At 41.3% G+C, this 25,181-nt stretch overlaps 2 protein-coding genes across 3 annotated transcripts in view; one reads left to right on the top strand and one right to left on the bottom strand.

Moving 5' to 3' along the window:
* The first annotated feature begins 290 nt into the window (after positions 1-290).
* Positions 291-8,208, top strand: LOC138032698 (uncharacterized). The gene is made up of 8 exons (XM_068880398.1): positions 291-403; positions 1,839-1,901; positions 2,409-2,473; positions 3,040-3,148; positions 4,351-4,474; positions 5,237-5,276; positions 5,996-6,050; positions 6,617-8,208. Exons 1-8 carry the CDS (start codon positions 307-309, stop codon positions 6,748-6,750), a joined length of 687 nt encoding a protein of 228 aa, XP_068736499.1. The 5' UTR covers positions 291-306; the 3' UTR covers positions 6,751-8,208.
* Positions 8,209-17,082: 8,874 nt separating this feature from the next.
* The window catches only part of LOC138032378 (uncharacterized), a 17,266-nt gene continuing 9,167 nt past the window's right edge, over positions 17,083-25,181 (bottom strand). For both annotated transcript variants that reach the window (XM_068880045.1, XM_068880046.1), the window contains exons 4-5: positions 22,494-24,608; positions 17,083-19,426 (exon numbers count right to left, since the gene is read on the bottom strand). In XM_068880045.1, coding sequence (XP_068736146.1) covers positions 18,171-19,426; positions 22,494-24,608 — 3,371 coding nt within the window. In that variant the 3' untranslated portion in view covers positions 17,083-18,170. The remainder of the gene's footprint in view (positions 19,427-22,493; positions 24,609-25,181) is intronic.

Below are 25,181 nucleotides of genomic sequence, written 5' to 3'. Positions count from 1 at the left end.
ACCCATTTTGTCGTATGATGTATTCAATTGTTGTTTTTATGGTTGCTACTGGCTGGGAAACGTCCGCCCAGCCCTGCTGGCAAATGGGGTTTCTGGTCTGTTTTTGCTGGGAGTGCAGAACAGATAAAAATTTCCCAGCAAGGGATCACCAGTAGGCAATACATATTTTAAAGTTCTTACTCACAGAATGAATGACAAACAGGTGCTTAATTAAGGCCAAGTGTTGTTACCCCTAGGGTATCATCACCCATATCTCCTACCCAGATCTCCAACATTTACCAGTGACGGAGAGAACATGGTTGTGAGATGGCCAGCGGTTGCATGGTAATGATGGCGTCCTTGCAGTGTCTTCGTTCTTCTTTTCCTTTTTCAGGTCTGCACTCTTGGGGTTCGATTCCTTCATGTAAGTGCATGTCAATATTTCAGTCTTTCTCCTTTTGATGAGATCGCAGCTGTGGAAAACTTCAGGGATCCTCACGATGACCAGTCCTTTGTTCAGCACTTATCCTGCTTTTGAGATGTTCGTCATGTTTTAATTTTATTACTTATTAGCTTGCATAAGCCAGCTTGGGTCACGGAGTACGTTTTTCTTTTCAAGCTTCGATGTCCATTAATCATTTGCATGTCTGAGGGCTAAAACCAAGCATCGATTGGTTTGTTTGTCATTTGAGAACAATCAAACTCTCACGAAAAACATTGACTTGAATATTGCATTGTTTAAGAGTTTCATTTTTTTTTTTGTTCGTTTTATGTCCCCATTAATTAACCCATTGACTCAAAGGGGTCGATCCAGGGCAGTTCAGGCGACAATGGATTAATTAAGCTTTTGCAAATCTTAAGCTTAAATGCCAGGGTTCGAAAACAATAAACATACGCTGTACAAGAGTACTTATGAAAACATGGGTCCTGTATTGCATCGTACTGCATACATGACTGTGTAAGTACATGTACAGTGGTAGATTCAGGGGGAGGGTCGTGGGGGTCTGGACCCCTCCTTCCCTAACCGATTTTTTTTTTTACTACTTGTTTGAGCCTAAAATTCTTGCATCTGCAAAAGTTTCTGTAGTGTTTTTCTGAGTCAAGGTTTGGACCCCCCTATCAAAAATTCCTGGATCCGCCCTTGATGTAACACAATCAACAAGTTGGATTGCTGCAGGTGCAAAACACAGGTTAAAGGTAATTGTTTTACCAAGACAGAAAGAATCCTAAACATCTATTAAATCTAACCTTTAGGCCTTATCGGACCTAAAGAAAATTTTTAGGCTAAATGTTAGCATTGGTAAACGGTTGAGGTTGCTTCTCTATTTGTAAAACAATGACCTGTGACCTTTGAGACCAACACCAATAAGTATTGCCTTTTGTATGACACCTGTAAATGATGTTTTAATGAGTCTTTGGGATAAGAACAATAAACCATACAATGTAAATTCTTTGGGACACAGACACCCTATTAACAAAGAGTAGGGAACCGACTACACTTCTTTGTATAAGAGGAGACCATGCAAAGCACAATGATAGTGTATAGTAACAATCGCTATGTTTACGCTGTTCAATGCAGTTGTTCTACAGTTGAATTGAATTTGATCTGATTTAGTAAACGTAAAGTAACACCACAAGCAAATTGAGGCTACCGGTAATTTATACAACACAGTGTCAGTTATTTTTATTTTCATATCATAGACAAACAAACTCCATCACTGTCATTTCTCTATAGTCCAACAAAACCTTCCAACAAATCTAGCTAATTTGTACGTGCTGTCTGTCCCTGTATCGACCCTGAATCCAAATAAGATTACGATATTATTGATAATGGCACACTATCAATGTATTCTTTTCAGGTTCTTTGAGATTTATTATTAGTAGATGGTTGCTAACCCAGAGTACCAGTTTTCACTCTTCTGGTAAGGTGATACAGCAAGATAAATCATCTTTTGAACAGCTTTATTAGAAGCTCAGCATGTGAGCTATTACCCTCTGTAACTCTGTTACAGTGTACAATGATTGGACGTGGAGATAAGAGATGGTAGTAGTGAAGGAAGAGCTGGTTTTCTTTTTGAAATCAAAAAACCCTTGTTGGATTTTACAATAATATGAAATGAGTGCAGCAGTGAGACTACAGTATGAGCAACTTACATGAAAGAACTACTGTAATTATGGCAAGATACTCTGTAGCTTGAAAAAACTATGCAAGCTATAGCCTGGATTTTTTTCCAGGCTTACTTGCTACTGCTTATAAAACCAGTCACTCCAGACCTATGGCAACCCCAGGACACACTCAGTTGATGAATAAAATCATCTGGCATTAGACAGAGTAGTGTCTCACTCCCAGGATTCAATGGGTTAAGGGCCTTCTGATTGCATTCTGGGCATTTTTGTAGCAATAGAGTGACAGTGTGTTTATTGCGCAGCTTGGATGCTTGGAGGAAGAAAAAGGAGTGAATGGAGACAGGACAGAGTGCCGGCACACACAAGGGTATTGTTAACATTGATCATCGTGTCCTAAAACAGGGTTCAGATTTGTATCTCTCAGATCATTTTCTGACTCACTATTTGCTGTATTTTTGACAACTTTTCCTTTTTTGTCTTAAAATGGAAAAATGTTCTTTGCTGTTTGAGAAACAAAGAAAACACAACATTTCCACTTTTAACAGTGTCACATATTTTTTCATAAAATTATAGAACTTACTTTAAGCCACACACAGCCATATCACATAAAAGCCATTTTAATGAAAATGTTGAAGTCCTTGCATATCAAATTGGGGCACTATAAGTTCAATTAATAATAATTGGTTAGAGCCAGGGAAAGGACTTTTCCTCTGAAGTTCGAAAGTTGATTAAATTCTTGAACCTTGAAAAATAAGTCTTAGAGTGGTACAATAGAACAAGACATGTTGGATGTACAATTCTTACACAACTCAAAAAATTAATTCCTTGCTTGCATCACACTGCATAATTTCACTTTAAGCACTTTACTTCCACTGCTACTAGTCTAAGAGTGTGTATATGTCTTTTTTAGGATACATTTTTTTAATATTTCAGCTTAGACTTGATAAACCTGAGAAGATCAAAGTAAGGAAAGCATTTGGTGGACATAAGAAAACCAAAGGCATCAAAATCAAGACTGGTGTTTATGCCTGCAATTCACTAGGTACATGATTTTACAGTTGATGTCTTATAATCAAGTACTGGTACACTTTCTTTCTTTTTTGTTTTGTTTACTTATTAACTAAAATAAAATGTCATGATAATTGTGACAGTGATCTACACTGTACACTGTAGATTTGGGCTCCAATTCAATTAACTTTGCACTGTGAAGGCGTGGCCATGAAACTGGAACTCCATACCCTGCAATTATTGGTTTTGGTAACAAATTTAATTTAAGCAACGCATCAATCAATTGGTGCGATCCCACAGTGTCTGAGTGGTATTCATTTTCTTTGGGTTACAAACAGCATGAAATTATGCAGCTTCTGATCTTGTGGTCCAGGATATTTGACTGTGCAGTTCAAAAGAAGAGGTCTCCTATGTCATTTGCAGCAAACAAAACATCTGCAACTGCGGACCTGAAACTGTCCATCTCTCCCTAAAGTGCTAACAAAACCTTCAAAGATCTTTTAAAGAACCTTCATGGATCTTGTGAAGATCCTTGTCTTTAAATATCTTTGTCAGGTCTTTGAAGATCTGTGAGGCTTTTCACCAGGGGTGACCATTTGATAGAATTGACTGCACAAAAAAGTAATGTGTTCAAGGCCATTCCCCATTGAAAAACAAGAAGTTTGAAAAGCTTCTTCCCAAAAAAAAATGTGTCCTACCCACTGCTACCTTTTCTCCTTCTAAACCCTTCCCACAAAGCTGTTCACGTCATTGAGATGTTCACCATGCAAGCATCGCTGGCTACAATCGCTGACAAAATTAGTTGAGACAGTTGCCAACAGAGCACACTGGCAACGACACATTCATTGTTTGCAAAGAAAACTTGTCCAGAAAGTACGTTTCAGGGATACCCCTCCCTCCCCGGCACCCTAATCAATGTTGTACCGCTGTCGACAAGGCTCGTAGAAAACAGAAAAACACAACACTGTCCCGGGGGTGCGGGGCATGGGGGCCATTTGCGCCGCCAAGCTTGAAATCGACTTTAAAGGATAAGAGTGTTGCAACGATTTTGATGCCGATTGTAGATCTAATTTGTAATAATTTCACAGGCATTTCTCTATTTATTTATTTATTTATTTATTTCTTTATTTATTTATTTATTATTTATTTAGTATTTCACTCATTTTCTCATTTATTTGTTTATTTATTCATTATTGTTATTATAATAATTATTGTTTTGAATGTTATTTCTGACAGATGTTGAATTTGAGTGCCCAATTTTGAAAGTAGTTCACAACACTGCAAACGATAACTTCAACAAAAATGGTGTAATGGTCAAAGGAACTATCGTGGAAATCGATTCCAATCCCTTCAAGACCTGGTTAGTATTAAAGAATCTTGCATTATAAGTGAGGTTGACTGGGAATCACGAAGGAATACTGCTCACTGGAAGAATCAAGGCTTGGCACAATTTCCGCCGATTACTCGAGTTCACTGGTTCATTTCCCGAAACAGTGGCTGGTAGTCGAGCCTAGATCAAAGCTTGCGTAACACCTGCTTCGCAAAAATTTGAGCTTTGATTTTTATCCAAAGGTTGTTTACTTTGAGTGTGAGTTTTGGATTTCATGGTCCGCCATTACTCACGTTCTAAACAGTTACTGACCAATTGGACCTCAGAGGATTGGATCTAAGGAAACGTGATGTCATTCACTCAATAGTGTAAAATTTCAGGCTGTAAACACAGTGTTTTATGTATGGGAAAACACAAGTTTAAAAATCTCAAAGCCCAAAAAACTCTCGTGCTGCATACTAATTCAGTTGCATACAAATGCTTTGCATTCTTAAACTATTGAGTCTTTGAAGTCATTTTCTCCTCGATCCAGCTCTCTCAAGATTTTAAAGTTATGGCAAAACCATTAAATAGGAAAATTCCAGTTAAAATAAACAAACTTGGGTCACTTAGTGTTTAGTTAACATAAGTAGTTTTTTTAATCCAAAGAAAAATTAATAGAAATTTGTTGAGGTCTCAAGCTTACATAGGTGACACTCATGTCCATTAATGCATGTACTGTAACTTGATGCACATGCAGCCATGTTTGATTCCAACATGTCCGGTCATTTGTTAATTTATTGTTTATGCTAGGTATTCCACTTCCTGCGCTAAGAAGGAAAGCACAGCAGAGGTATAGTTGTAAGTTCTACATACATGTATTTTACACTGCTTTCGCAGGAAAGTACTGCCAGCTGAATTTGCTAGTCATGGATAAATGACGTGAATTAGCCTGCAACATTTGCCTGTAACTCTGCATATGGAAAAGAATAATTATAGCTCTGTGCTCTCATAGAATTCATTGTTATTTACACTAAATCTTCTAGATAGCTTTTGCTAATGCTGTAACGACTATAACGCATTAAAAATAAAAACAATAAATTGTTCAGAGTCTTGCAACATTAGATCCATTTTCGATAATTATAATCGTGACTGGTACTTTGAAGGTGTGAAATGGCTTTGATTGGAGTACTTTTTGAATGCAGCAATGAATGGCGCATAAGTTTACATGTAACAGTCACATATAACAAGTTAGCATAACTTTAACGGTATTGTACATACATGTACATGTAGAGGATATTACACGGTGGTGAGAAGATATGAATTTTATGTTAGAGTAGCAAGAACAATTTATCTCACGAGTGAGCGAAGCGTAGGAATGAGATAATAATATTATTGGATAATCCTGTTGATAAATATTTGATGTCTGCTCCTTGTGAATGTCAAGAAGGTTAAATGAGAGTCATACAATGTATTCACTTTTGGCCAAAAACTAAAACAATACAGTGACTATTTTCGTGGAAGTTACTTTAAATTTGTTTTAAAGACTTTTTGCTGATTGTGTCATTCCAGGCAAACCCTAATTTGGACCAGTTATTGCCGTTCATGGAAATCGGAAAGCTTTACGGTAAGCAATCTTTCCTGATTGGCCATCAGACCTTGCATGGCGAGCTCTTTCTCAAGCGAATAATGTGTCTGTAGACGAAAATCCATTGTATTAGGCAGACACAATCAATTTTATTAGATCGGTATAACACCCAGCTCAGTTGATTGTAAGATTTCCGTCCTCATTGGATGATGCCAACGAATTTTGTCTTTCAATTTGTAAAAATTAACCGGGTCACCTTATAGCAGCGTCCATTTCCACCCATATGGGAGAGATTACCTCTATGTTTAAACAGTTACGCGCACGCGCGTTCTCCACCTGCATGGATGTTGCTGTGAATAGTGTCCAATATTTTCTGAACCCAAACTGCATCTAACCAAAGGTAGCTTTCCACCTTTAATACACAAAGGGGTTATAAAGTTGCAAGTTGCAAAGTTAGGAAGATCATGTCGCCAGAGAGATTCTAACACTGGTACCAAAAGATTACACTCTTTTGGGTGTAAGACATGTTGGGCTAGGATTCGCCATATTAACAGTCGATAAATTCTTTTATTATACATCAGATAATTGTTTAATATCTTTTGCAGCCAAGATAACGACGCGCCCGGGACAAGTTGGTGCGTGCAATGGCTACATCCTTGAAGGAGATGAACTGGAAACTTTCTTAAACTCTCGTGAAGATTTAAGATTAACGCAGCAAAACGAATCTGTGGCACAGTGACCAACTAACAAACACGTGTTAATCAGTCTTCGATGCTCACGTGACAAGGTTGATTTGGCCGAAACACACGGTGTATTCGCTTGAAAAGCGGCTTTCGCAGGAGGCTCATTGGACGAAGGCATCGCGGTTGATTTTAGGGCTTGTTTTGTTGCCAGAGAAAAAGTAGTTTGTTCCGTATGGCACTGCAAGAGCTTTCCCATCACTCTCGCCAGCTTTTCCCTGTGCTTTAATCTTCCCGTTCCAAATCTCCTTCGTCCTGTATCTTTCTCTCTTTAAGGCGCTGTTACTCTGTGCAATTTTTCGTGCAACTTTTCTCGCAACGCCATTGCGAGACGAGTTGCACGAATCATTGCCCAATGTAACACACCTTGCAACGGCCAAGAACGTTGCAAGACCAGTTGTAGAAACCGTTGCGGAAAGTCGAATTGAGAACTACTTTCCGCAACGGTTGCATCGAATTTTTTACAGCATTGCGCAGTGTACCATCTGTCCTGCAACTTTTGTCGGAACAGTCTGTGGCACCAGCCAGTGAAAATGTTTCTTTAACCTCATGTGATCATCGAAACGAGACAAGTTGCATGAAACGTTTCTCAGTGTAACACCCGTAAAACAACTTGTTTCCTAATGTGAGAACGTTTGTATAAATGGCGTTGCAAGACAAGTTGCACGAGAAATAGCACAGTGTAACAGCGCCTTTAGTCTTTGTCTCGGATTAAAAAGAGTCGAAACTGCTTCTTCCTTAGGGTAGTTAACGTGAATTTCAAGGGTGCGAATGTTTCTGTAACTTTACACAGTGGCGAGAAAACATCACCTCGTTCCATGCAAAAAAAAGATGTAAATCTTTGGACGCGGTTGATTGGCCCAATTCTAGATCTGGGAAAAGAATAAACGATGTAGTTCTAAACCTGTCGTTGTAGAAAGATTTGACAGAGCTCACGGGTTACCATTTTTGTAGCATGCTGTAGTAAATTGCTATTTTGACAGAGCTCACGAGTTACCATTTTTGTAGCATGCTGTAGTAAATTGCTATTTTTACCGGCTGGAAACGCAAAGAGTTTTCTCAAGTGGATTATGAGCAATAATTTTCAGTATTCGTAATACGGAATTCACAATGTGACATTCACATTACCAATACGGTTCCGACCTATTGCCAGACACTTTCATTGAGCTCGACAAATCTGAATCTTTTTAATGACCTTTGAGTTCTGGGCACCGTGAGAGTAGAGCCTTTCTTAACTCGACGAGAAAGAAACGACTATGCAGAAATCGTGTTCAGTCGTTACTGAGTATGCGCAAACTGTTGCTTGGAGACAGTTTTATCAAACCCAGGCCAAATCTCGATCGCACTCCTACAAATAATGGCGAGTGTATTTCCGGTTGAAAACAATCATATTAAGTTCACTGTTCACAATAATCGCTTCCGGTCACTTACAGTTGAATAAACCAAACTTTCCTGACTGAGTTCTCACTGATGTTGAGATAGCAAGCGAAATGGGTTCGACTCCAATCCCGAATTCCACGATCCTTCTTCTGTTTTTTCCTTTCAAACGGAATAGACAAAATCGGCAAACTCAATGTTGTCCGCAATTCAAATAAACCGTTTTGTTGCAGATATTTCGAAATCATTTAAATGTGAATGCTACATTATGATGCAAATACGACACACAAAGAATCTTAACCCCGGAAGATTTGAATTGGCTACGACACTGAGTTAGCCGATTTGGTCTATTGAGAAATTCGACGAAAATGAATTCTTACCCACGCGCAGGAAATCATTTGTTCAGAAGGTTTAAGGCCCTAAAACCGAGATAAACTAAGAATAAAGCCAGGATCCGAGACAGGATTCGAGCCAGGATCCGAGCCATGATTCGAGACCTAACCGAAACCTAACCTAACCTTAGCTAGACTAGAACCAATGCTAATAGACCTAACCTAACCGATTCGAGACCTAACCTAACCGAGAGATTGGAGAATAAATAGCGGAGAAAGCTCATCTTAGCTCGAATCCTGGCTGGAATCCTGGCTCGGATCCTAGCTCGAATCCTGGCTCAAAGTTTAGGTATCCTCCCTTAAACCTTATGATCTTGGATCACGCCTTTTTCGTGCCAAACTAGTCCACTTATTTAACTGATTAGAGTGTAATGTGAAGTGCTTGTTTTCTAAAGGCCCCATATGAACCATGTGAGCGTTAGCCCTCCTAATGGAAATGGGCCCACACAAGGACAGAGAAAAACTCTGACCAGGGTGGGAATTGAACCCACGACCTTCGGGTTAGATCACCGCTGCTCTACCGACTGAGCTACAAGGTCAGACGGGAGCAGGCCGTGGGAACTGAAGATGCCAAAGCCACGGCAACGAACATGTACAAGTACAAGGAAGGGTTACGTTTTTGCAAACGTTAGCCGTGTAGCACCATACTTCAACAGACTGAACTGATTAGAGTGTAATGTGAAGTGCTTGTTTTCTACCCCATATGAACCATGTGAGCGTTAGCCCTACTGATGGAAATGAGCGCACACAAGGACAGAGAAAAACTCTGACCAGGGTGGGAATTGAACCCACGACCTTCGGGTCGCGCTTTAAAGAGGGCTTCAAAACCGAAAAGGCGCGGTTCAGATGCGAAGGGTATGTAAATACACCGCTAAACATACAACGAAGAAGAAGCATGGCGATGAAGCGGGCGGGGGGGGGGGTGGGGGTGTAAAGTGCAGGTTGCAAGTCACTATTTTAACACAACTGAAACCCAAACTTTTTACAAAATCGCAAACCGTAGGCTAAAGTATTATTTTTTAGGCCTAATGTTAGCATTAGTAAAGGTTTGGGTTGTTTCAGGTTTGGTGAAACAATGACCTGCAACTCTAACATGCAACCTGAAGCGATGAAGAGCACGTCTAATATGTTTAATAGCTAGGAATTAAAACGAGCATTTCAGCCCTCTGCTCAACTATAATGTATCCTGTATAGTCTCACGACTTCTAGGATTATTAAATCTTTATGTATGTCTGTAAAATGCTGGAGTACAATAAAACCCGCGCGTAAGAACCTATTTTTAAAAAACATGTTAGCCTAAAATTTGTGAGTTACACATGGGAGGCGCGGTTAGTGCGATCGACACCGGATCGAGTGGTCCGGGTTCGGGGCCTGGCCGGGGACATTGTGTTGTGTTCTTGGGCAAGACACCTTCCTCTCACGGTGCCTCTCTCCACCTACGTGTACAAATGGGTACCGGCGTAATGTTGGGGGTAACCCTGCGATGGACTAGCATCCCATCCAGGGGGGAGTATAAATACTCCTAGTCGCTTCATGCTACTGAAACCGGAGATAAGCGCCGGCCTGATGAACCTTGACTTACATATGCACCCTCTAATCAAGAACCTTTTTGATCCTAAAATTTGAAACAGGTTCTTGTATTCCAAAATCTAAAATAAATGTGCACTATGATGTTCTGAAGAGTCATGTGATCTTTCGAGTCTATTTTATATTATATTAGTTTTTATGTGAACTTCTTAATTCTGTGTTTAATTTTATCCAAATTTTACTGGTAAGGGACGGGGAAAAGCTGGCTGCTGTATAGGGGACAAAGGCCGAATACCACTAAATTCTGCAATCTACAACGTGATTTTTTTCTTCGAAAATAAGAACCTATTTAAGAATGTAGATAGCCTACATTGGGGGTTTTACTGTATAGTCTAGTTAAGGTCTAGGGTCCTTATATTATAGCTGCAGCATTAGGTATTGAAGAAACTGTTACCTGTGGAGAAGTTTAATGAAATAGCCAGAACGTGTGAGCTGTTTTGTAACTTTCGGTCTTGTTTCTGAGACCCTCGTTGCAAAACGTTGCAGCCAGTCTTGATGGCTTTGAGCTTCGGCCGCCATCTTGAATTGGTTAGTACATCAGGGAAAAGTTGTACTTGCCTGACCTGTAGTTTGATTTTCAATTGGTTTCCTAAAAAAATAAGAGAATGTACGAAAAAATAGTTATCAAAAACAAAAGTTTTACTCCGACAGATTAAACCGCCAAGTGCAAATAATCTACAGAATGAAAAAGGACTCTTTAGGTTTGACGCTCTGTCGTTTTCACCACCTCTTCTCAACTCCGAGTCAGAGGATAACTTTCAAAACTTAGGTGGCTGGAACCAGTTTCACCACTTTTAAGACACTACTGAACTACTGAACTACTGAACTGTGTCACGTAACAGCAATGTTATGGTACCATATGCAACACCAATTATTGCCTGACAAAAGTACGCCCACTATTGCGACGTAACAGGTTACCATGGCAACATGAAAGCTCCCCCCCAAAAAAACCCTACATAGTGTTTTCACTCACGTGATCAGTAAAAAAAACACGTATCACTTTCAAGTTGCTTAATGAAGTCTGCAAACAAACTGCGTGAAAATACGACCAATGCCATAGAAGTGTAATTAGTCATTGGAATTACTTTTGCAATCGTTTCCTTTGTGTTATGAACCCACTGCGTGCGAATAGATAACTCTTGCGTCATGATAACTAGTGCGTAAAATAAAATGTTCAACCTGTACTCGTACAATAAATTCGAGGTCAAAATTAAATTTGCAAATTTCTGTCTAAACTCGCAGTATCTTCCACCAAATCTGGGCCTTAGTCATTCAGTGTATTTGATATAATACGCATACTCAGTGATTAATGAACATCATCTGGTTCAATAAGAAACCGTAAAATTTATAACTGCTAGTGCCAAAACTTGGACATGCGCAAAACCGTGAAACTGTGCCTTTCATGTCCTAACAGGTTCGTTAAGGTCTTATTGACCGAATGCAAAAATGGCCGCCAACAAATAACACGTATAAAATTGAAAGAATTTGGGCTGTAAAGCGAGGCTAGCTAGGCTAATTAACACAAAGACAAAATAATAATTTGTTGGCGGCCATTTTTGCATTTGGTCAATGAGTTCAGTGATGTAACTGGAAGCAGTACTATGAAGCGCTTTGAATGTAACCAGAGCGATCTTGTAAATAACTCTCTGTTCAACAGGAAGCCAATGGAGATTTAAAAGCCAAGGTTATTATAAGCAGTTTTCATCCTTTTCAACTGTTTTACCGCAAATTATAGTAAAAAGGATATGAAAACGCTAGTTCGGATGAAACTTTTATACTTTGCTTCGTTTTCACCGAAAGGAAAACAGTAAATTAAAATTTGCATTTATGTTGATGGGACGCGCCTTTAGTCTGAATGCTAAGGCCCTGTTTCAAGGAGGGAGGGTAACCCTGCTGCTAGGGTTACACTAGATTCTAGAAGGGTCAAAGATAGCCCGGGTTTACAAGCAAAATTTGACAGGTAGGTTACCCTATCACCAGGGACAACGGCTAAATCAACTTGGTAACCGCACCCGGCTAGAAACCAGCAAAACGTTTTCCCTGGTAGCCGAGTTATCCCTAGCACAGCGTTTACAAGGCAGGTAGGGTTACCCTGGTACTAGGGTAACCCAGGAGCCCATCTGGAGCGTGCAACTTCCATACAGCGTCTGTGAAACGGCGTTTTCACAAGTAGGTTATTTTTAGACTAGCCCTTCCCGCGAATTAGGTCAAAAAACAAAGGCAGTTCCGGTTCGGTGACCCTATGACGTCAGCTTAATTTCTTGTAATTGGTCATCGGGCTCCTGTGGGAGTCTCATTCGCGGGAAATTCAATCTAAAAATAAATCGGTCTGTGAAAACGCCGTTACACGAACACAGTAGAGTTGTAGGCTCCGGGTCATGGGTTCCTGGGTAACCCTAGTGCTCAGATGGGGTTACCCCAGCATCAGAGTTACCCTATCGGCGTTGTTAACACATCGTTCAAAAAAGGAAGAAATGTGTGAGTGCTAGGGTAACCCTCTTGTTAAAATAACTCTCTCTCCGAGTTGTAAACAGGGCCTAAGGCACCAAGAGAAACGGAGCTTACGGAGGGGGGTTGAACAGTGAGATTCACGTTACTTGGTGTAAGCGCCACGAAGTGGCCCTCTAACGATGACCTCAACCAGAACCCAAGAATACGGGCAAGGCATATACATAACACTCTTAGGGCCCGTTGCTTCAAAAAAACATCCGTTCCATTTTGTTGAACAATGTTATCTGCTGGGCTGGGCAAAGAGCTTCAAAACATCGACAACATCTTCGCGAGAGGCCTGGTTTTCAGTCCCAGGCTGCAGCCGCGGTTGTCACTATGGATACGTTCATGCTACGGATACCTCATCGAGAAAACGAACAGTGCGCACGCGCATACCCAACAATGTTGAAAGAAGCAGGGAAACGGCTTCAACTTCATTCAACAGTCGCGATAACAAAAGAAATGTTGACTGGTTTGAACACTTTTTAACCTCATCAATTCAACACGGTTGAAAAGGAAGGGGTGGGTGGGGATAAAGGGTTTCAACATCCCTGTTCAACAAAATCGAACGGATGTTGAAACAAATGTTAAAGCCATTTGCGCGGGCCTTTAGGCTTCAGGGAACACCTTGTGAAGTTTATACAAAATACCATGAATCTCATTCAATTCTCGGTTTTCACATGACGTCACGACCGCCATGTTGGTGCCCAAAACAAAGAAAAGGCGGCCATGTTGGTGCCCCGACCAAATCCTCCGGGAATTTAACTCTATTATTATGCAAACGCTTCCTTTTGTTTTCGTTAAAAAACATGGCTGTTGATCACGTGAGTGAAAACCAGCAATTGCTGGTTTTCACTCACGTGATCAACAGCCATGTTTTTCAACGAAAACAAAAGGAAGGGTTTGCATAATAATAGAGTTAAATTCCCGGAGGATTTGGTCGGGGCACCAACATGACCGCCATTTCATTGTTTGGGGACACCAACATCGCGGCCATGACGTCATGTGAAATCCAAGAATAGACCTTATTCACAATGGCCGCCATATTGGATTTGTTATTATCATGCAAACTAGCTACACACTTCTGAGGGGGCAAACAACACAAGTTCGAGAGGTTATAACCAACGCCTTAGCCAAACAGATGATTCGCTTCACGTTCATGGAATGTTTATCACCTAAGAGGTAAAATATAATCATTACGCAAGTTACTTCGGCGTTTTCTTTTAGCGAAAAATCAGCAGATAACGAAGTAGAAAGTCAAAATGTCAAAGGCAATCAAAAGATATAAAATTATTATAAAAGGTATTTAATTCTAAATACTAGAATGGACTTCTTGCAATGTTATTTCAATATTTCGTCGAGCCGATTCTTCGCAATTTGTCGTTTTTCCAATGTTTGCCCCCAGCCTAACACATGGCTAATTTGCATGACAATTTGAAAACCAACATGGCGGCTATCGTGAATAAGGCCTATTACGCAGTGTCACTTTGTATATGGAGGTAATAGGGATCTTAAGCAATCTCGACCCCAGAGCTCTTCTTTTGACTGAGGGAGAGAAGAACTCTGGAAAACCTTGAAGCAAAGTGTCTTCTTATTGGTTTTCGTGAAGAACAATCAAATGCCTCTGTAATTGGTGCATTCATGTTAGTACGAGAAGTGAGCAGGCGCCGTAAGGTTCAAATAGCCAATTTTTCGCCATAAGAACCCTACGGCGCAGGTTCTCCCGGATGGAGTTTCCCAGAGCCTTGGATTGATCCGAGGCTCTGGTGACGAGAATGAGACGTTAAGCAAGGACGACGGCTAAGAGAACGACACATAAAAATAGGTTTAATTAGAAAAAATAATAGTTTTGCACGCCCTGCACGTGCATTCTAATACACTTCTTTGCCGTTCTCGTCTTGACAACGACGTGAAATGATCAAATTTGAGGTCCTGTGGAGGACGAAAGCACGTGACGCAGATTTTTAATTTTCTCTCTCAATATCCACACCGTTCTCAGTAATTTTATTCTTGGAACGTGGACTCAAATTTTCCATGCCGAGTGACTTGGAGTAATTGCAAAATTATTACAGTAACGGAATAGTTTTAGACAACGTTTTCGTAGCCGTCGCTCTTGCTTAAGGTTCCTAACGACAAGCTTGTGAAGATAGTACATAACTTTTAATGCGCAGTACCATTTTAACCCTCAAAAACCTGGTACAAATTTCAATAAACTTGAACAATTTATTTTGCAAAAAAGTATAAATTTGAACAAAAATGGAGTACCTATGTATATCTTAATTAATATCTTATGCCGGTCTACCCTTAATCTTTTAAAGACTTACCCTTATATAGAACTACAGATCTTAACCTTCACAAAATTTCAATAAAATTTATTAGAATTAACATTTAGAAACGTTTTTGGCTCTCCCATGCAGCAGTTTCGGTGGCGTCACGCAACGCTCCTCTGCATAACCTTTTGTGGGAAAGGACGTTGCGTGACGACCGTGACTATAAAAAGCTGCGAGGGACTGTGTGGGACCCTGGGAACGAGGGATGTTTATGGCGACTGCGGTGTCTATCAGTACTTTTTTTTACAAGAATGAGGTGAGAACAATGACAAGCGAGATTTTTGAAAAGATTAGGATGTTGAATTTATCATGTGAGAGGTATGTTTTGTTGTATTTCAAGGAATATTTGAAAAAAACTGAACTTCTGACACAATCTTGAAAATGGATTTTAAATATTCTTTGTAAATGACGAAGATGTGAGATGCATCGAAGCATATTAATTTGAGAGCGACTTAACCTTTCACAAATCGTAATTCTACAGGTGCTTTGTAAAGCAATGAATAGATTTTCGGCAGCACAACAAAACGGTTTTAACCGCAAAAGCCGGCCATTAACACCAGCTTCGATTACAAGTCCCTGGGGAAAAGGCCATCCCTTGGGGACACTGCTAAAGCAACAAGTCCCTAGGTTTCCCTTAGGGAACGCCTTGTCCCTCGTCTTAAAATAGATCGTTCTACGACAAACGTTTTGGTACGTTTTAGTATCTAGACTCGAAACGATAACAACAGGAACTTGGCAGCCACACGACTGATCCTTTCTGTGCGCAAACAATAACAAAATTGGCAAAATCTGAAAGAGAGTCTGAAGAAACAACGAATACCCTTCACTTTGTCCAGAACCAATGATAATTTTACTCAAACTTGCTACTACGATCAAAAATCACTTCTCGAATTTCTTCACATTTCGAAAGTTCTTGTGGTAAATAGTCGAAATGCGAGATATTATGCAATCACTTCAAGAGAAAGTTATTTATTTTGACGGCATTTTTTTCATTTAACAGTCCGCCATTACTTGGTGTGGTTATTACAGATAAGCCCTCGGTGAGTTGGATCTAGGAGAAAGTGACGTCATTTACTCACTCGCTGGAAATGCAGTGTGCAAAACACGAATTTGACAATCTGAAAGCATACTCGTGCGGCATACTAATTAAGCCGCATTTACACAGTTCATTTTTAAGCAAGCGAGTAAATGACGTCACTTTCTCCTCGATCCAGATCGCTGAAAGCTCATCGGTCGGAAACACACCAATTAATGGTGGATCGTTAAATGAAAGCAGTCGAATTAAAATAAAGTTTTTTGCTCTTGAAATTAACACAAAAACATTTCGCCTGTTGAGCATTCAACGCAATTACTTTCGAAATGTGAAGAAAAACAAGAACTGCTTCTTTTTTCCAAAGTAGGAGCAGTTTAAGTGGTCACATAGCAACTTGGATGACATCGTGTAAAACGTCTGAGACGACATTAAAACGACCTTAAAAACAGCCTCAAAATGACTTTCAAAGACGACCTCAAAACAACTAAAACCTCAAACACCCTCAAAACGACCTATAACTTTCAAACGACCTCAAAACAGCACAAAACGTTTAAATGAAAAGTTATTTGAGTGAACCTAAACCTGGGATATTTTTCTTTCCTAATATAAATCTGTCGATCCCAAGCAAACATGTTACCATTGTTACCTAGAATTTCGCTTTTTCAGTGCCGTAGAAGCCACGCAAACTTGGCAGAAGTAGCAGCAATAGACCAAATTCGAATTCTCACGGCTGGTCTGGATCTAGCATGAAATGGAGGCTGATGCGGGCAACTTAATTTGTATGAAAAGATTTGCCCGCATTAGCCTCCATTTTGTGCTAGATCCAGTCCAGCCATGAGAATTGGAGCTACGACCGTAATATGTGAGAGGCATTGGTCTATTCTCGATTTTCATCACAAACTGATTTGCATTCCTGTTTTCAACGAAATTTTGCATTGCAAAATAGTTTGTGACGTGACTCGAGAATAGGCCCATGCCTCTAACATCACGGTCGTGGGTCGAAATAGGCAACTTTCACGATGGCGTCAATCTCGTACCCAGAGTCCTCGGGCTTCTTGGTCAGCGGGTGAGCGCCCGGAGAGATTCTGGGATAATTGACTTGAACTATATTTTTGATTGGCCGCTTGCATAACAATGGCAGTCCGACAGGAAGTCGGTAAGTAATTCGGAAGCCCCAGAATTTGGAGGAATATTCAAAATCTAAAACTAGTTTCAGTGCTGTTTGTTTTTTTCTACCTCAGAAATATGTAAATCACAAAAATAAAAAACCACGAAGTTTGAATTATGTCTTATACCGTACGGGAATTTTCCCACGCTGCTAAAAAGTGATTACTGTTGCTGTTGCAAAAGTACCGAGGGAAAACATTACATCAGTCTCTTTGAGCAGAAATCCGTGGAATAAGGTCTTGTCGAAGCCATTCAGAATTACGGAAACATCAAATCGTAGTAGAGGAGGTCATTTGTGTCGTTTCCACAAACATTTGTCGATCGTGTTGCTTGAACGATGGCATTTTGAACGATGGAATGTACGCTGAAACACTAAAAATACACTTACCGAAAGCGTCAGAGGTTTCATCTTAACTTGCCCTTACAGCAAACCAATGATCATTTCTCCAGTTTCTTTGTGTTTAAGGCTAAAATTCTTGTTTATCGGACACTTTCAACCCGCCGTTTCTACTGTTTCCGGTTTTCTCTTTTCTGTTTCCGGTTAAACTGAAGCATACGTAATAAGACCGGAACCCACGTTTTCTGGGAAAATGGAGTCGATTGTCTCAGAGTCTCTCCGGGCGCTCACCCGCTGACCAAGAAGCCCGAGGACTCTGGGTACGAGATTGCGGTGGCGTTATTTGACTGCAACTACCAGAATTCGGTTTGTTTTTCTTTTCTTATTTAAATTATGTATCCCCAGTGGGGTAAAAATAACAATACCTCTAATTAGCATGAGGCAAGCAAACTGTAGTCAAATGGCGTCATCGCGCAAACAACCTGTTACTGCTAACAGGGCGCTTATACTAATTTTGATGACTGCGCGTCTTGTCCGGCAGATAAAAAAGAGAAATTTTGAGGCAAGAATGGTAAAACGTGTTCGGTTATGGAGGGGAGATTAATATTGTAGGCCAAAAATATTCGCGTCTAGGTGCACTTTAAGACTTAGAGGACTCAATTTGGAAACGAGGCTCAAGTGATGTGTGACCCATTCCGCACAAACATTAGTTGTAAGTTTTGATTACGGAAACGATACATCTTCTACATATTGCACAAGCTCCTTCATCCAGTCGCATCTGCAAAGAACACTGATAGCAAAATCTGTGGCCACAAACCAATGTGGCGTCTTTGGGTCGATCCATGCAAATATCACACACACTGGTAATTACAGGGGGTGGGGAAGGGACGGCTTCATCTCTGGTGCTTTGATGCGTTACAACATTGCTGGAATATGACGAGCTGAAGTCTTCTAATTCGTGTCCCTTTGTCTCAAGATGGTTCTCTTTGTTTGTGTCTTGTTCCAGCTGGTTGACGAATTCTTGCTCTTGGTAATCAGGGAAAGTGTCGTCCTCGTTCTGATCTACGTATTCATCTGCCTCGAACACCTCCAGCGCTGCGTATTCGTCTGCTTGTAACGACTCGGCTATCACTCTATCATTTGCATTTTGCATTTTGCTTACTGAAGCACTGGCCTTCTCGATGACGCACGGTCCTTGTGTAGCTTGCTTGGTCTTGCTGTGAATCTGCACAGGTGACCCAAGACATGGCCATTCCTCCTCAAAACTTTTTCTTGTCGTAGGAATCTTACTGTCACCCTTTCTTACAAGAGCATTGGAATACGATCTGCCAATCGTTTCCTCTCTGCTCTCTACGTTTTGCAGCAAACAGTCGTTGACGAATTTCTCGGGCTCGGCATTCTTCTTCTTCTCCAAAACAGCGGCATAAGAGTTCGGATCCCTCTTCGGCTCCTCGGAGACGGACTCGGGCTTCACCGCATTCCGGGGCGGGCGTTCGAGATATCTACCAGGGGGATGCCGCAGATGACAGTTATCCCCCCGATGACAAACACCCCAGATCATGAACGTTGGACAAATGTTGTCACCAGGGTGAATCAGCATAGCTCGACGCCTATCCTCTTCAGCGTCTTCTTCCACTTCTCGCTTTAAGTCTTCTCGTTCCTTTTTCAGTCGCCATTCCCGGCCGAACATTCCTCCGACGAAGGACTTATTAGGGCCTATGTTGTCATCATATCGTTCGCCATTTTGGTAGCTTCTATGCAGGAAAGGCTTGTCTGGCATACAAACCGGATATTTAGGGTTAGCAATCCTTTCTCGGACTTCAGGGTCAATCCAAAACTGTCCCTGTGCCTGTCGACTCTCAACTTGTTCTTGTTTTTCCATGGAGGTGGAATCAAGTCGTCTGCCTACTTCATGAATTGGGCTGGTCCTCTCTGCTTTAGAATCTACGATCGAAATATGAACTTAAAAAAAAAACAAGAAAAAAATGTTGGTTAAAATTTTTGAACGTCAGCCCATTATAAGAACGAACTCGAGGGATTTCACCGTGAAAGTGTCTTGCTTGATCGCGTGGTAGCGCAATTATTGGTTGAGCAATAGCAGCACAAAAGCGTGACAGACATGTCCAGCAATGCAGGTAATTAGCTGCACTGCGATTTTGACAAGCGTCACAAAGTGCCCCCTATCTCTCCTCCCTAACTTCAACATAACTCGCGTCTGGGAATAAATAGGGACCTTAAAGCCTGGTTCGCACGTGACATACGACGCCAATGCGAACGCAAGGGAAGTAAGACACGCAAGTTCACGCAGTTCACGTGCTCTCTCCAAGATGGTGAAGAATGAACCTGTGTGTTTTTTTACCTTCCGTTTGCGTTTCCCGGTTCACACCAAGTGTAAATGCAAACGCAAGAAAATAGAAAATTTTCCATTTCTTACGTCTGCGCGTGCGCTTGCATTTGAGTTGAGGTAGTTCACACGTGTATTTCCTTACGTTTGCATTTGCAATTGCGTCGTACGTGTGAACCAGGTTTAAGCACGCGCGTTTTTTGAGACGCGGACGGCAACCGGAAGTGAGCTGTTTCCCCTTTTAACTTGTCTTCACACAGACACATTTACATTTCTAAAGCCGTGTTCACACTTAACGTTGATTATGCTCAACGGAAGTATAATTCAGGCTATCACAATCCATTCAAAATTATTCAATTATGGTTCTGTTCACATCTGCGAAAATTCAAATACAATAGGCAGGGTAACCTCGAAGCGTGAGACAAAATGGCGCCGTATCGCGTGGCTGCCACGATCATCATCACCATGATTGAGGCGAGGGGAGAACCAAGGATAGCTTCTGAGAACAGAAGATGACAAATCCAAATCTTCGCTCCATAAAGCGATTAGAAGTTTCGTCTGCTCATACCACCACGTGCTTGCCATTCTGTTCAATTACGCACTGTAATTACTTCAAACAACCCCGTTGAGGTTGTTTGAAGTAATTATCATCCACTTAGAGCGATTTTCAATTGAGTGTCGAAAGTAATTAGCAAATTACTTTGGTTTTGCATTACTTCACTCAGTGATTGGTTCAAAGTTCTCGTGCCACTTTTTCACCCAATCAGAACTGAAACCAAAATTAATCGTGGCTAGCGCGTGCACAATTTCCCACGCTTTGTGTCGGCTATTTTGATTGATTTACTGGGTTGTCTCCGTCCTTTTTGATTGGCCAAAGTAATTACTTTGGTTTTCGTTTTACGACACTCATTTGAAAACCGCTCTATAATCAGGGACTGCAATTAGTTGATGTGAACCCACTTTATATTTAATTCAATGAAAATTCGATCACAATCGAGACCTAATGTGAACACGGTTTAAGCATCTTTTCTCTGTTAGAAATGATTAATATAAAAATCTGAGACACCACTGTCCTGGCACGCGAAATGTTCCCTTCCTGTTGCCGTCCGCGTCTATAAAACGCGCGTGCTTAAGCTACCTAATATATAGTTAACGTCATATGAACCATGTGAGCGTTAGCCCTACGGACGGAAATGGGCGCACACAAGGACAGAGAAAAATTCAGACCAGGGTGGGAATTGAACCCACGACCTTCCGGATAGATGTCCGCCGCTCTACCGACTGAGCTACAGGGTCAGACGGGAGCAGGCCGTGTAGCTTAGTCGGTAGAGCTTTGATTGGTTATCCTGCCGAAAAAAGCGTGCTTTTGTCGGGTTTTGTGCAGGGTCAAGGCCAAAAAAGCGAACAAAAACATGAAACAAAGAAACTTGTCGAGTTTCATAACCAGCCTACATCTATTAACTCTGGTGCAGTGCAGAAATAAGGTAACAAACCAAGCATTCTGATTGGTCAATGATCAAAGGAGGTCTCAGTTAGCCAATGAAACACGAACCCCGAATAGCATAATTTTTTCGTGATTGCATGACACGCACGTGCGTCTCTTCTGATTGATTACGATAATCTCATCTCGATATTTTTTCATGAACTCAGTTAGTATTGGTAATCAAATGATTTCGAGTGCAATTTAGAATAAATAAGCAGAGTAAATTTTGTTCAAAGACGAGCAAAATTGCACGAGCCCGGAAGAGTGCTACTTGAAGCCTCTGAAAAACTTTACAAGTGCTTATTACTGGGTTTCCAGTATGGCAATCCCAGTCGGAAAATGGGTAATATTTGTTTGTTATTTTAATTTTTTTCCCGTGTCATGAAAAGTCTTGCCTGTCACTCCTTTGCTTAGTGGTATCTTTGTGCATAGAGTCTTCTGTGCGTATTTTGTTAGGTTTGAGGGGGCTGGGGTAATGTTCAGGTCTAGTTAGGCCTAAGGTTAGCTTTAATGAATGTTCAGGTTTGTTTCAGTATTGGTAAAACATGCAGCTTACAAGACGTGCTACACCCTTCGACCGCTGTCCCATAAACGCATGTGCTCGATCAAAGATCAATGTCTTCGATTTCGCTTCACCGCGGAAAATTCGGACGGCTTCAACGGGATTTGAACCCATGACCTCTGCGATGCCGGTTCAATGCTCTATCAACTAGCCTGCATGAAAGGCGCTTTATGAACCAAGCGGGGCGAACGCGATATTTCGCGTGGAGCGCGACACGAGAGGGAGAGAAAAATAAAGCCCTCCCCATCGCCTCGCGCTCCGCGCGAAATATCACATTCGCCCCGCTTGGCTCATAAAGCGCCTCTCCTGCAGGCTACTATCAACTGAGCTATGAAGCCACACAGTTAGGAGCAGATCAATAGGCCAGTTTCGTATTCTAACGGTTGGACTGGATTTAGCATGAAATGGAGGCTAATTTGCATTTGAAAAGATTTGCCCGCATTAGCCTCCATTCCATGCTAGATCCAGTCCAGCCGTGAGAATTCGAAAATGGTCTACTGGTTGGGTTCACGTGTTCCCACGAAAAAGGACTCCATGAAATGAAACAAATGTAATTTGACGTGCGAGAGAGAACCTCTCTCATTTGCCTATAGCCCGCAATACAAATATACATTTATTTAAAAACAATCTAAAAACGTACCTAAAGATGGCTCTTTTGGCGCGTAAGACTTTCTTTCATTCTCCTCTCCAATTTCAGATTCGGAACGTGTTCGATTGCTTGTCCAGTGAGATCGGATATTCTGCGGTAATTCGCCAGATCCCGAATCATACTTCAAGATGCCATCGGAAGCTATGCGCCGTCTTCGGTTTCCCCACAGGTTTCTAAATCGATCTTCCGGTACTTTATTTCTCAATCTATTGTTGTCCACAGGGCAATTAACAGAACTCCACCCTCCTTTCTTTTCTTTAAACTGTTGACTATTTTGCTTGTTTCCTTTGGAACCGTTTTCTGAAAGGTTATCAAGAGCGCCTCGTCTTCTTTGGTTTCTTATTGGATAACGATGGCTTCCCGAGTGCTCGGTCTCCCTCGAATCCTTTTCCGAGGCGCCACCGAACGATTTTCGTCGTCTTCGGTTTCCGATCGTATCACTGAGATAGTCCACCGGAAGTTCACCTTCTAGGATACCACTCTTTGCGCTGTGATCAATAGAATTCCATCTTTCTTCATTGCCTGTACTGATCCCTTTAATATCGGTTTCTGAAAAGGGGTGGAAAGTTTCTTGCCTCCTTTGATTCCTCGCCGGAAGAGTATCGCTTCTTAGAGGTTCACTCTCTGTCGCATCGTTCTCCGAAGTAGCATCGGAAGATCTTCGTTGTCGTAGAATTTTGATAGGCTGACTGACGTCGCCCTGCGGAAGATCGTTTCTTAAAGCACTGTTCTGCCAGCTGCGACAGACAGAATTACACTTTCCTTTTTTCTTTGTACACTGTTGATAGTTTTCCGTTAGCTCGTCCCGTTTAGCGTTGTTTTCCGATATATGGTCGGAATATCTTCGTCTTCTTTCACCCTCAGTCGGATGTCGGTGGTTTCCTGACCACTCACTTTCTCTTGTATTGTTCCGTAAGGCGTCATCGGCAGATCTTCGTCGTCTTTGGTTCCCTATTAACTGACTAAGGTCTTCCTCTCTATGACAACTTCTTAAATTCTCGTTTCCTGAGATGTGATCGAAAGATTCTTGTACTCTTTGACTCCTCGCCGCATGTGTATCACCTCCTAGACGTTCACTCTCTGTCGCATCGTTTTCTGAAGTCGCATCGGAAGATCTTCGTCGTCGTAAGATTTTGATAGGATGATTGACGTTGCCCTGCGCAAGATCGTTTCTTAAAGTATTGTTCTTCGAGCTGCGACAGACAGAATTACATTTTCTTTCCTTCTTTGTACGATGTTGGCAGTTTTCCGGTAGCTCGTCCCCATTAGCGCTGTTTCCCGATAAATGGTCGGAATATCCTCGTCTTCTTTCACTCTCAGTCGGATATCGGTGGCTTTCCGACGTCTCACTGTCTCTTGTACTGTTCCGACGGGCGTCATTGGAAGATCTTCGTCGTCTTTGGTTTCCCACTGGTTGACTACGATTGCCTTTTGTAAAACCACTTCTTAAACTCTCGTTCCCCGAATTACTTAAGCCACCATCCAAAGATCTCCGACGTCTTTGGTCAACAACTCCGCCTGAATTATAACTGAAATCGTCCTCTGCAAGATCGATTTTTAAACTATCGTTCTCTGAGTTGCGCCTTATATAACTACACCTTTCTGTCTTGCGATCTTTAAAATCTTGGTTTCCTTCACTTTCACGCCTTTGCCCTTTCTCATCGATAGTCGGGTTTCCATGGTTTTCCGAATCGTTATCCGATCTTTGGCCGTCGGTCGGATGCCGATTACTGCCGAATTTCTCACTCTCGGTCACATCATCTCCTTGGCTGTTCATCTCTTTAGCTTCTCCAGAAGTCATGTACTGTTTGGTGTTTGCTGCACAATTAAATCGCATATGATCGTGCGTTTCGTCATCCTCCAAATTACCAGACTCGTTTTTCAGCTGAAAGTCTTTAGCGGAAGCTTCCTTCGCATTCAACAAACTCCGAGGGCTTTTACCTTGTCCAATGTTCCGATTCAGCACAGAACCAACTGCGTCCAGAAAAAGCTTTTTCGAACAACGTGCTAAGTTTCCAACCGGTTTTTCTTCATTCACAAGCAATGCGGCACTAAAATCTTGACCCCCATGGGAAACGCCCGTTGACTGAGCAACACCTCTGTTACCTGAAAGCGTTAAGTTATCCCTGAGTGACACAGACATACTTGGAATTTATCTTAAGGCCTGTCTAAACGGTAAATGTTTCCTGGTAAAACATGCTTAAACATGCCTTATAATGGTAAAACATGTTGATGATTTCCAGAGTGGCCAAACGGCATGAAACATCCTAAAACATGTTTTACTAAATCCAAGACAGCAAATTAACTGTGGTCCACGAGATTACCAGTGTGCCGTGACACGACACCGTATCCATAGATACAACAAACTAGTGGACACAGTACTCATGCACCCGTCAAGCATGTTTTGAGTATCTGTCCAAACGTAAAAAACATCGGTCACCAAACACGAGAACGAAAGAAACATTTTACGATATTTCAACCAATATTTCATAGAATCCAAATCGTACCCAACACATTTAAGCATGTTTAAACAACATAGAACAAGGTGGCCAAACGGAAAAAATATTTTGCCACCCAACAATATTTTAACATGTTTTACCGTAAAACATTAAGATTTACCGTTTCGACAGGCCTTTCGAGAACTAAATAACAAATCGACTCACAGCCTATTCCATCAGG

This window comes from Montipora capricornis, chromosome 14 (assembly GCF_036669925.1).
Source record: "Montipora capricornis isolate CH-2021 chromosome 14, ASM3666992v2, whole genome shotgun sequence".
Taxonomy (NCBI): domain Eukaryota; kingdom Metazoa; phylum Cnidaria; class Anthozoa; order Scleractinia; family Acroporidae; genus Montipora; species Montipora capricornis.
The sequence above is the reverse complement of the archived record's forward strand: the minus strand, read 5'-3'. Positions and strand labels throughout refer to the sequence as shown.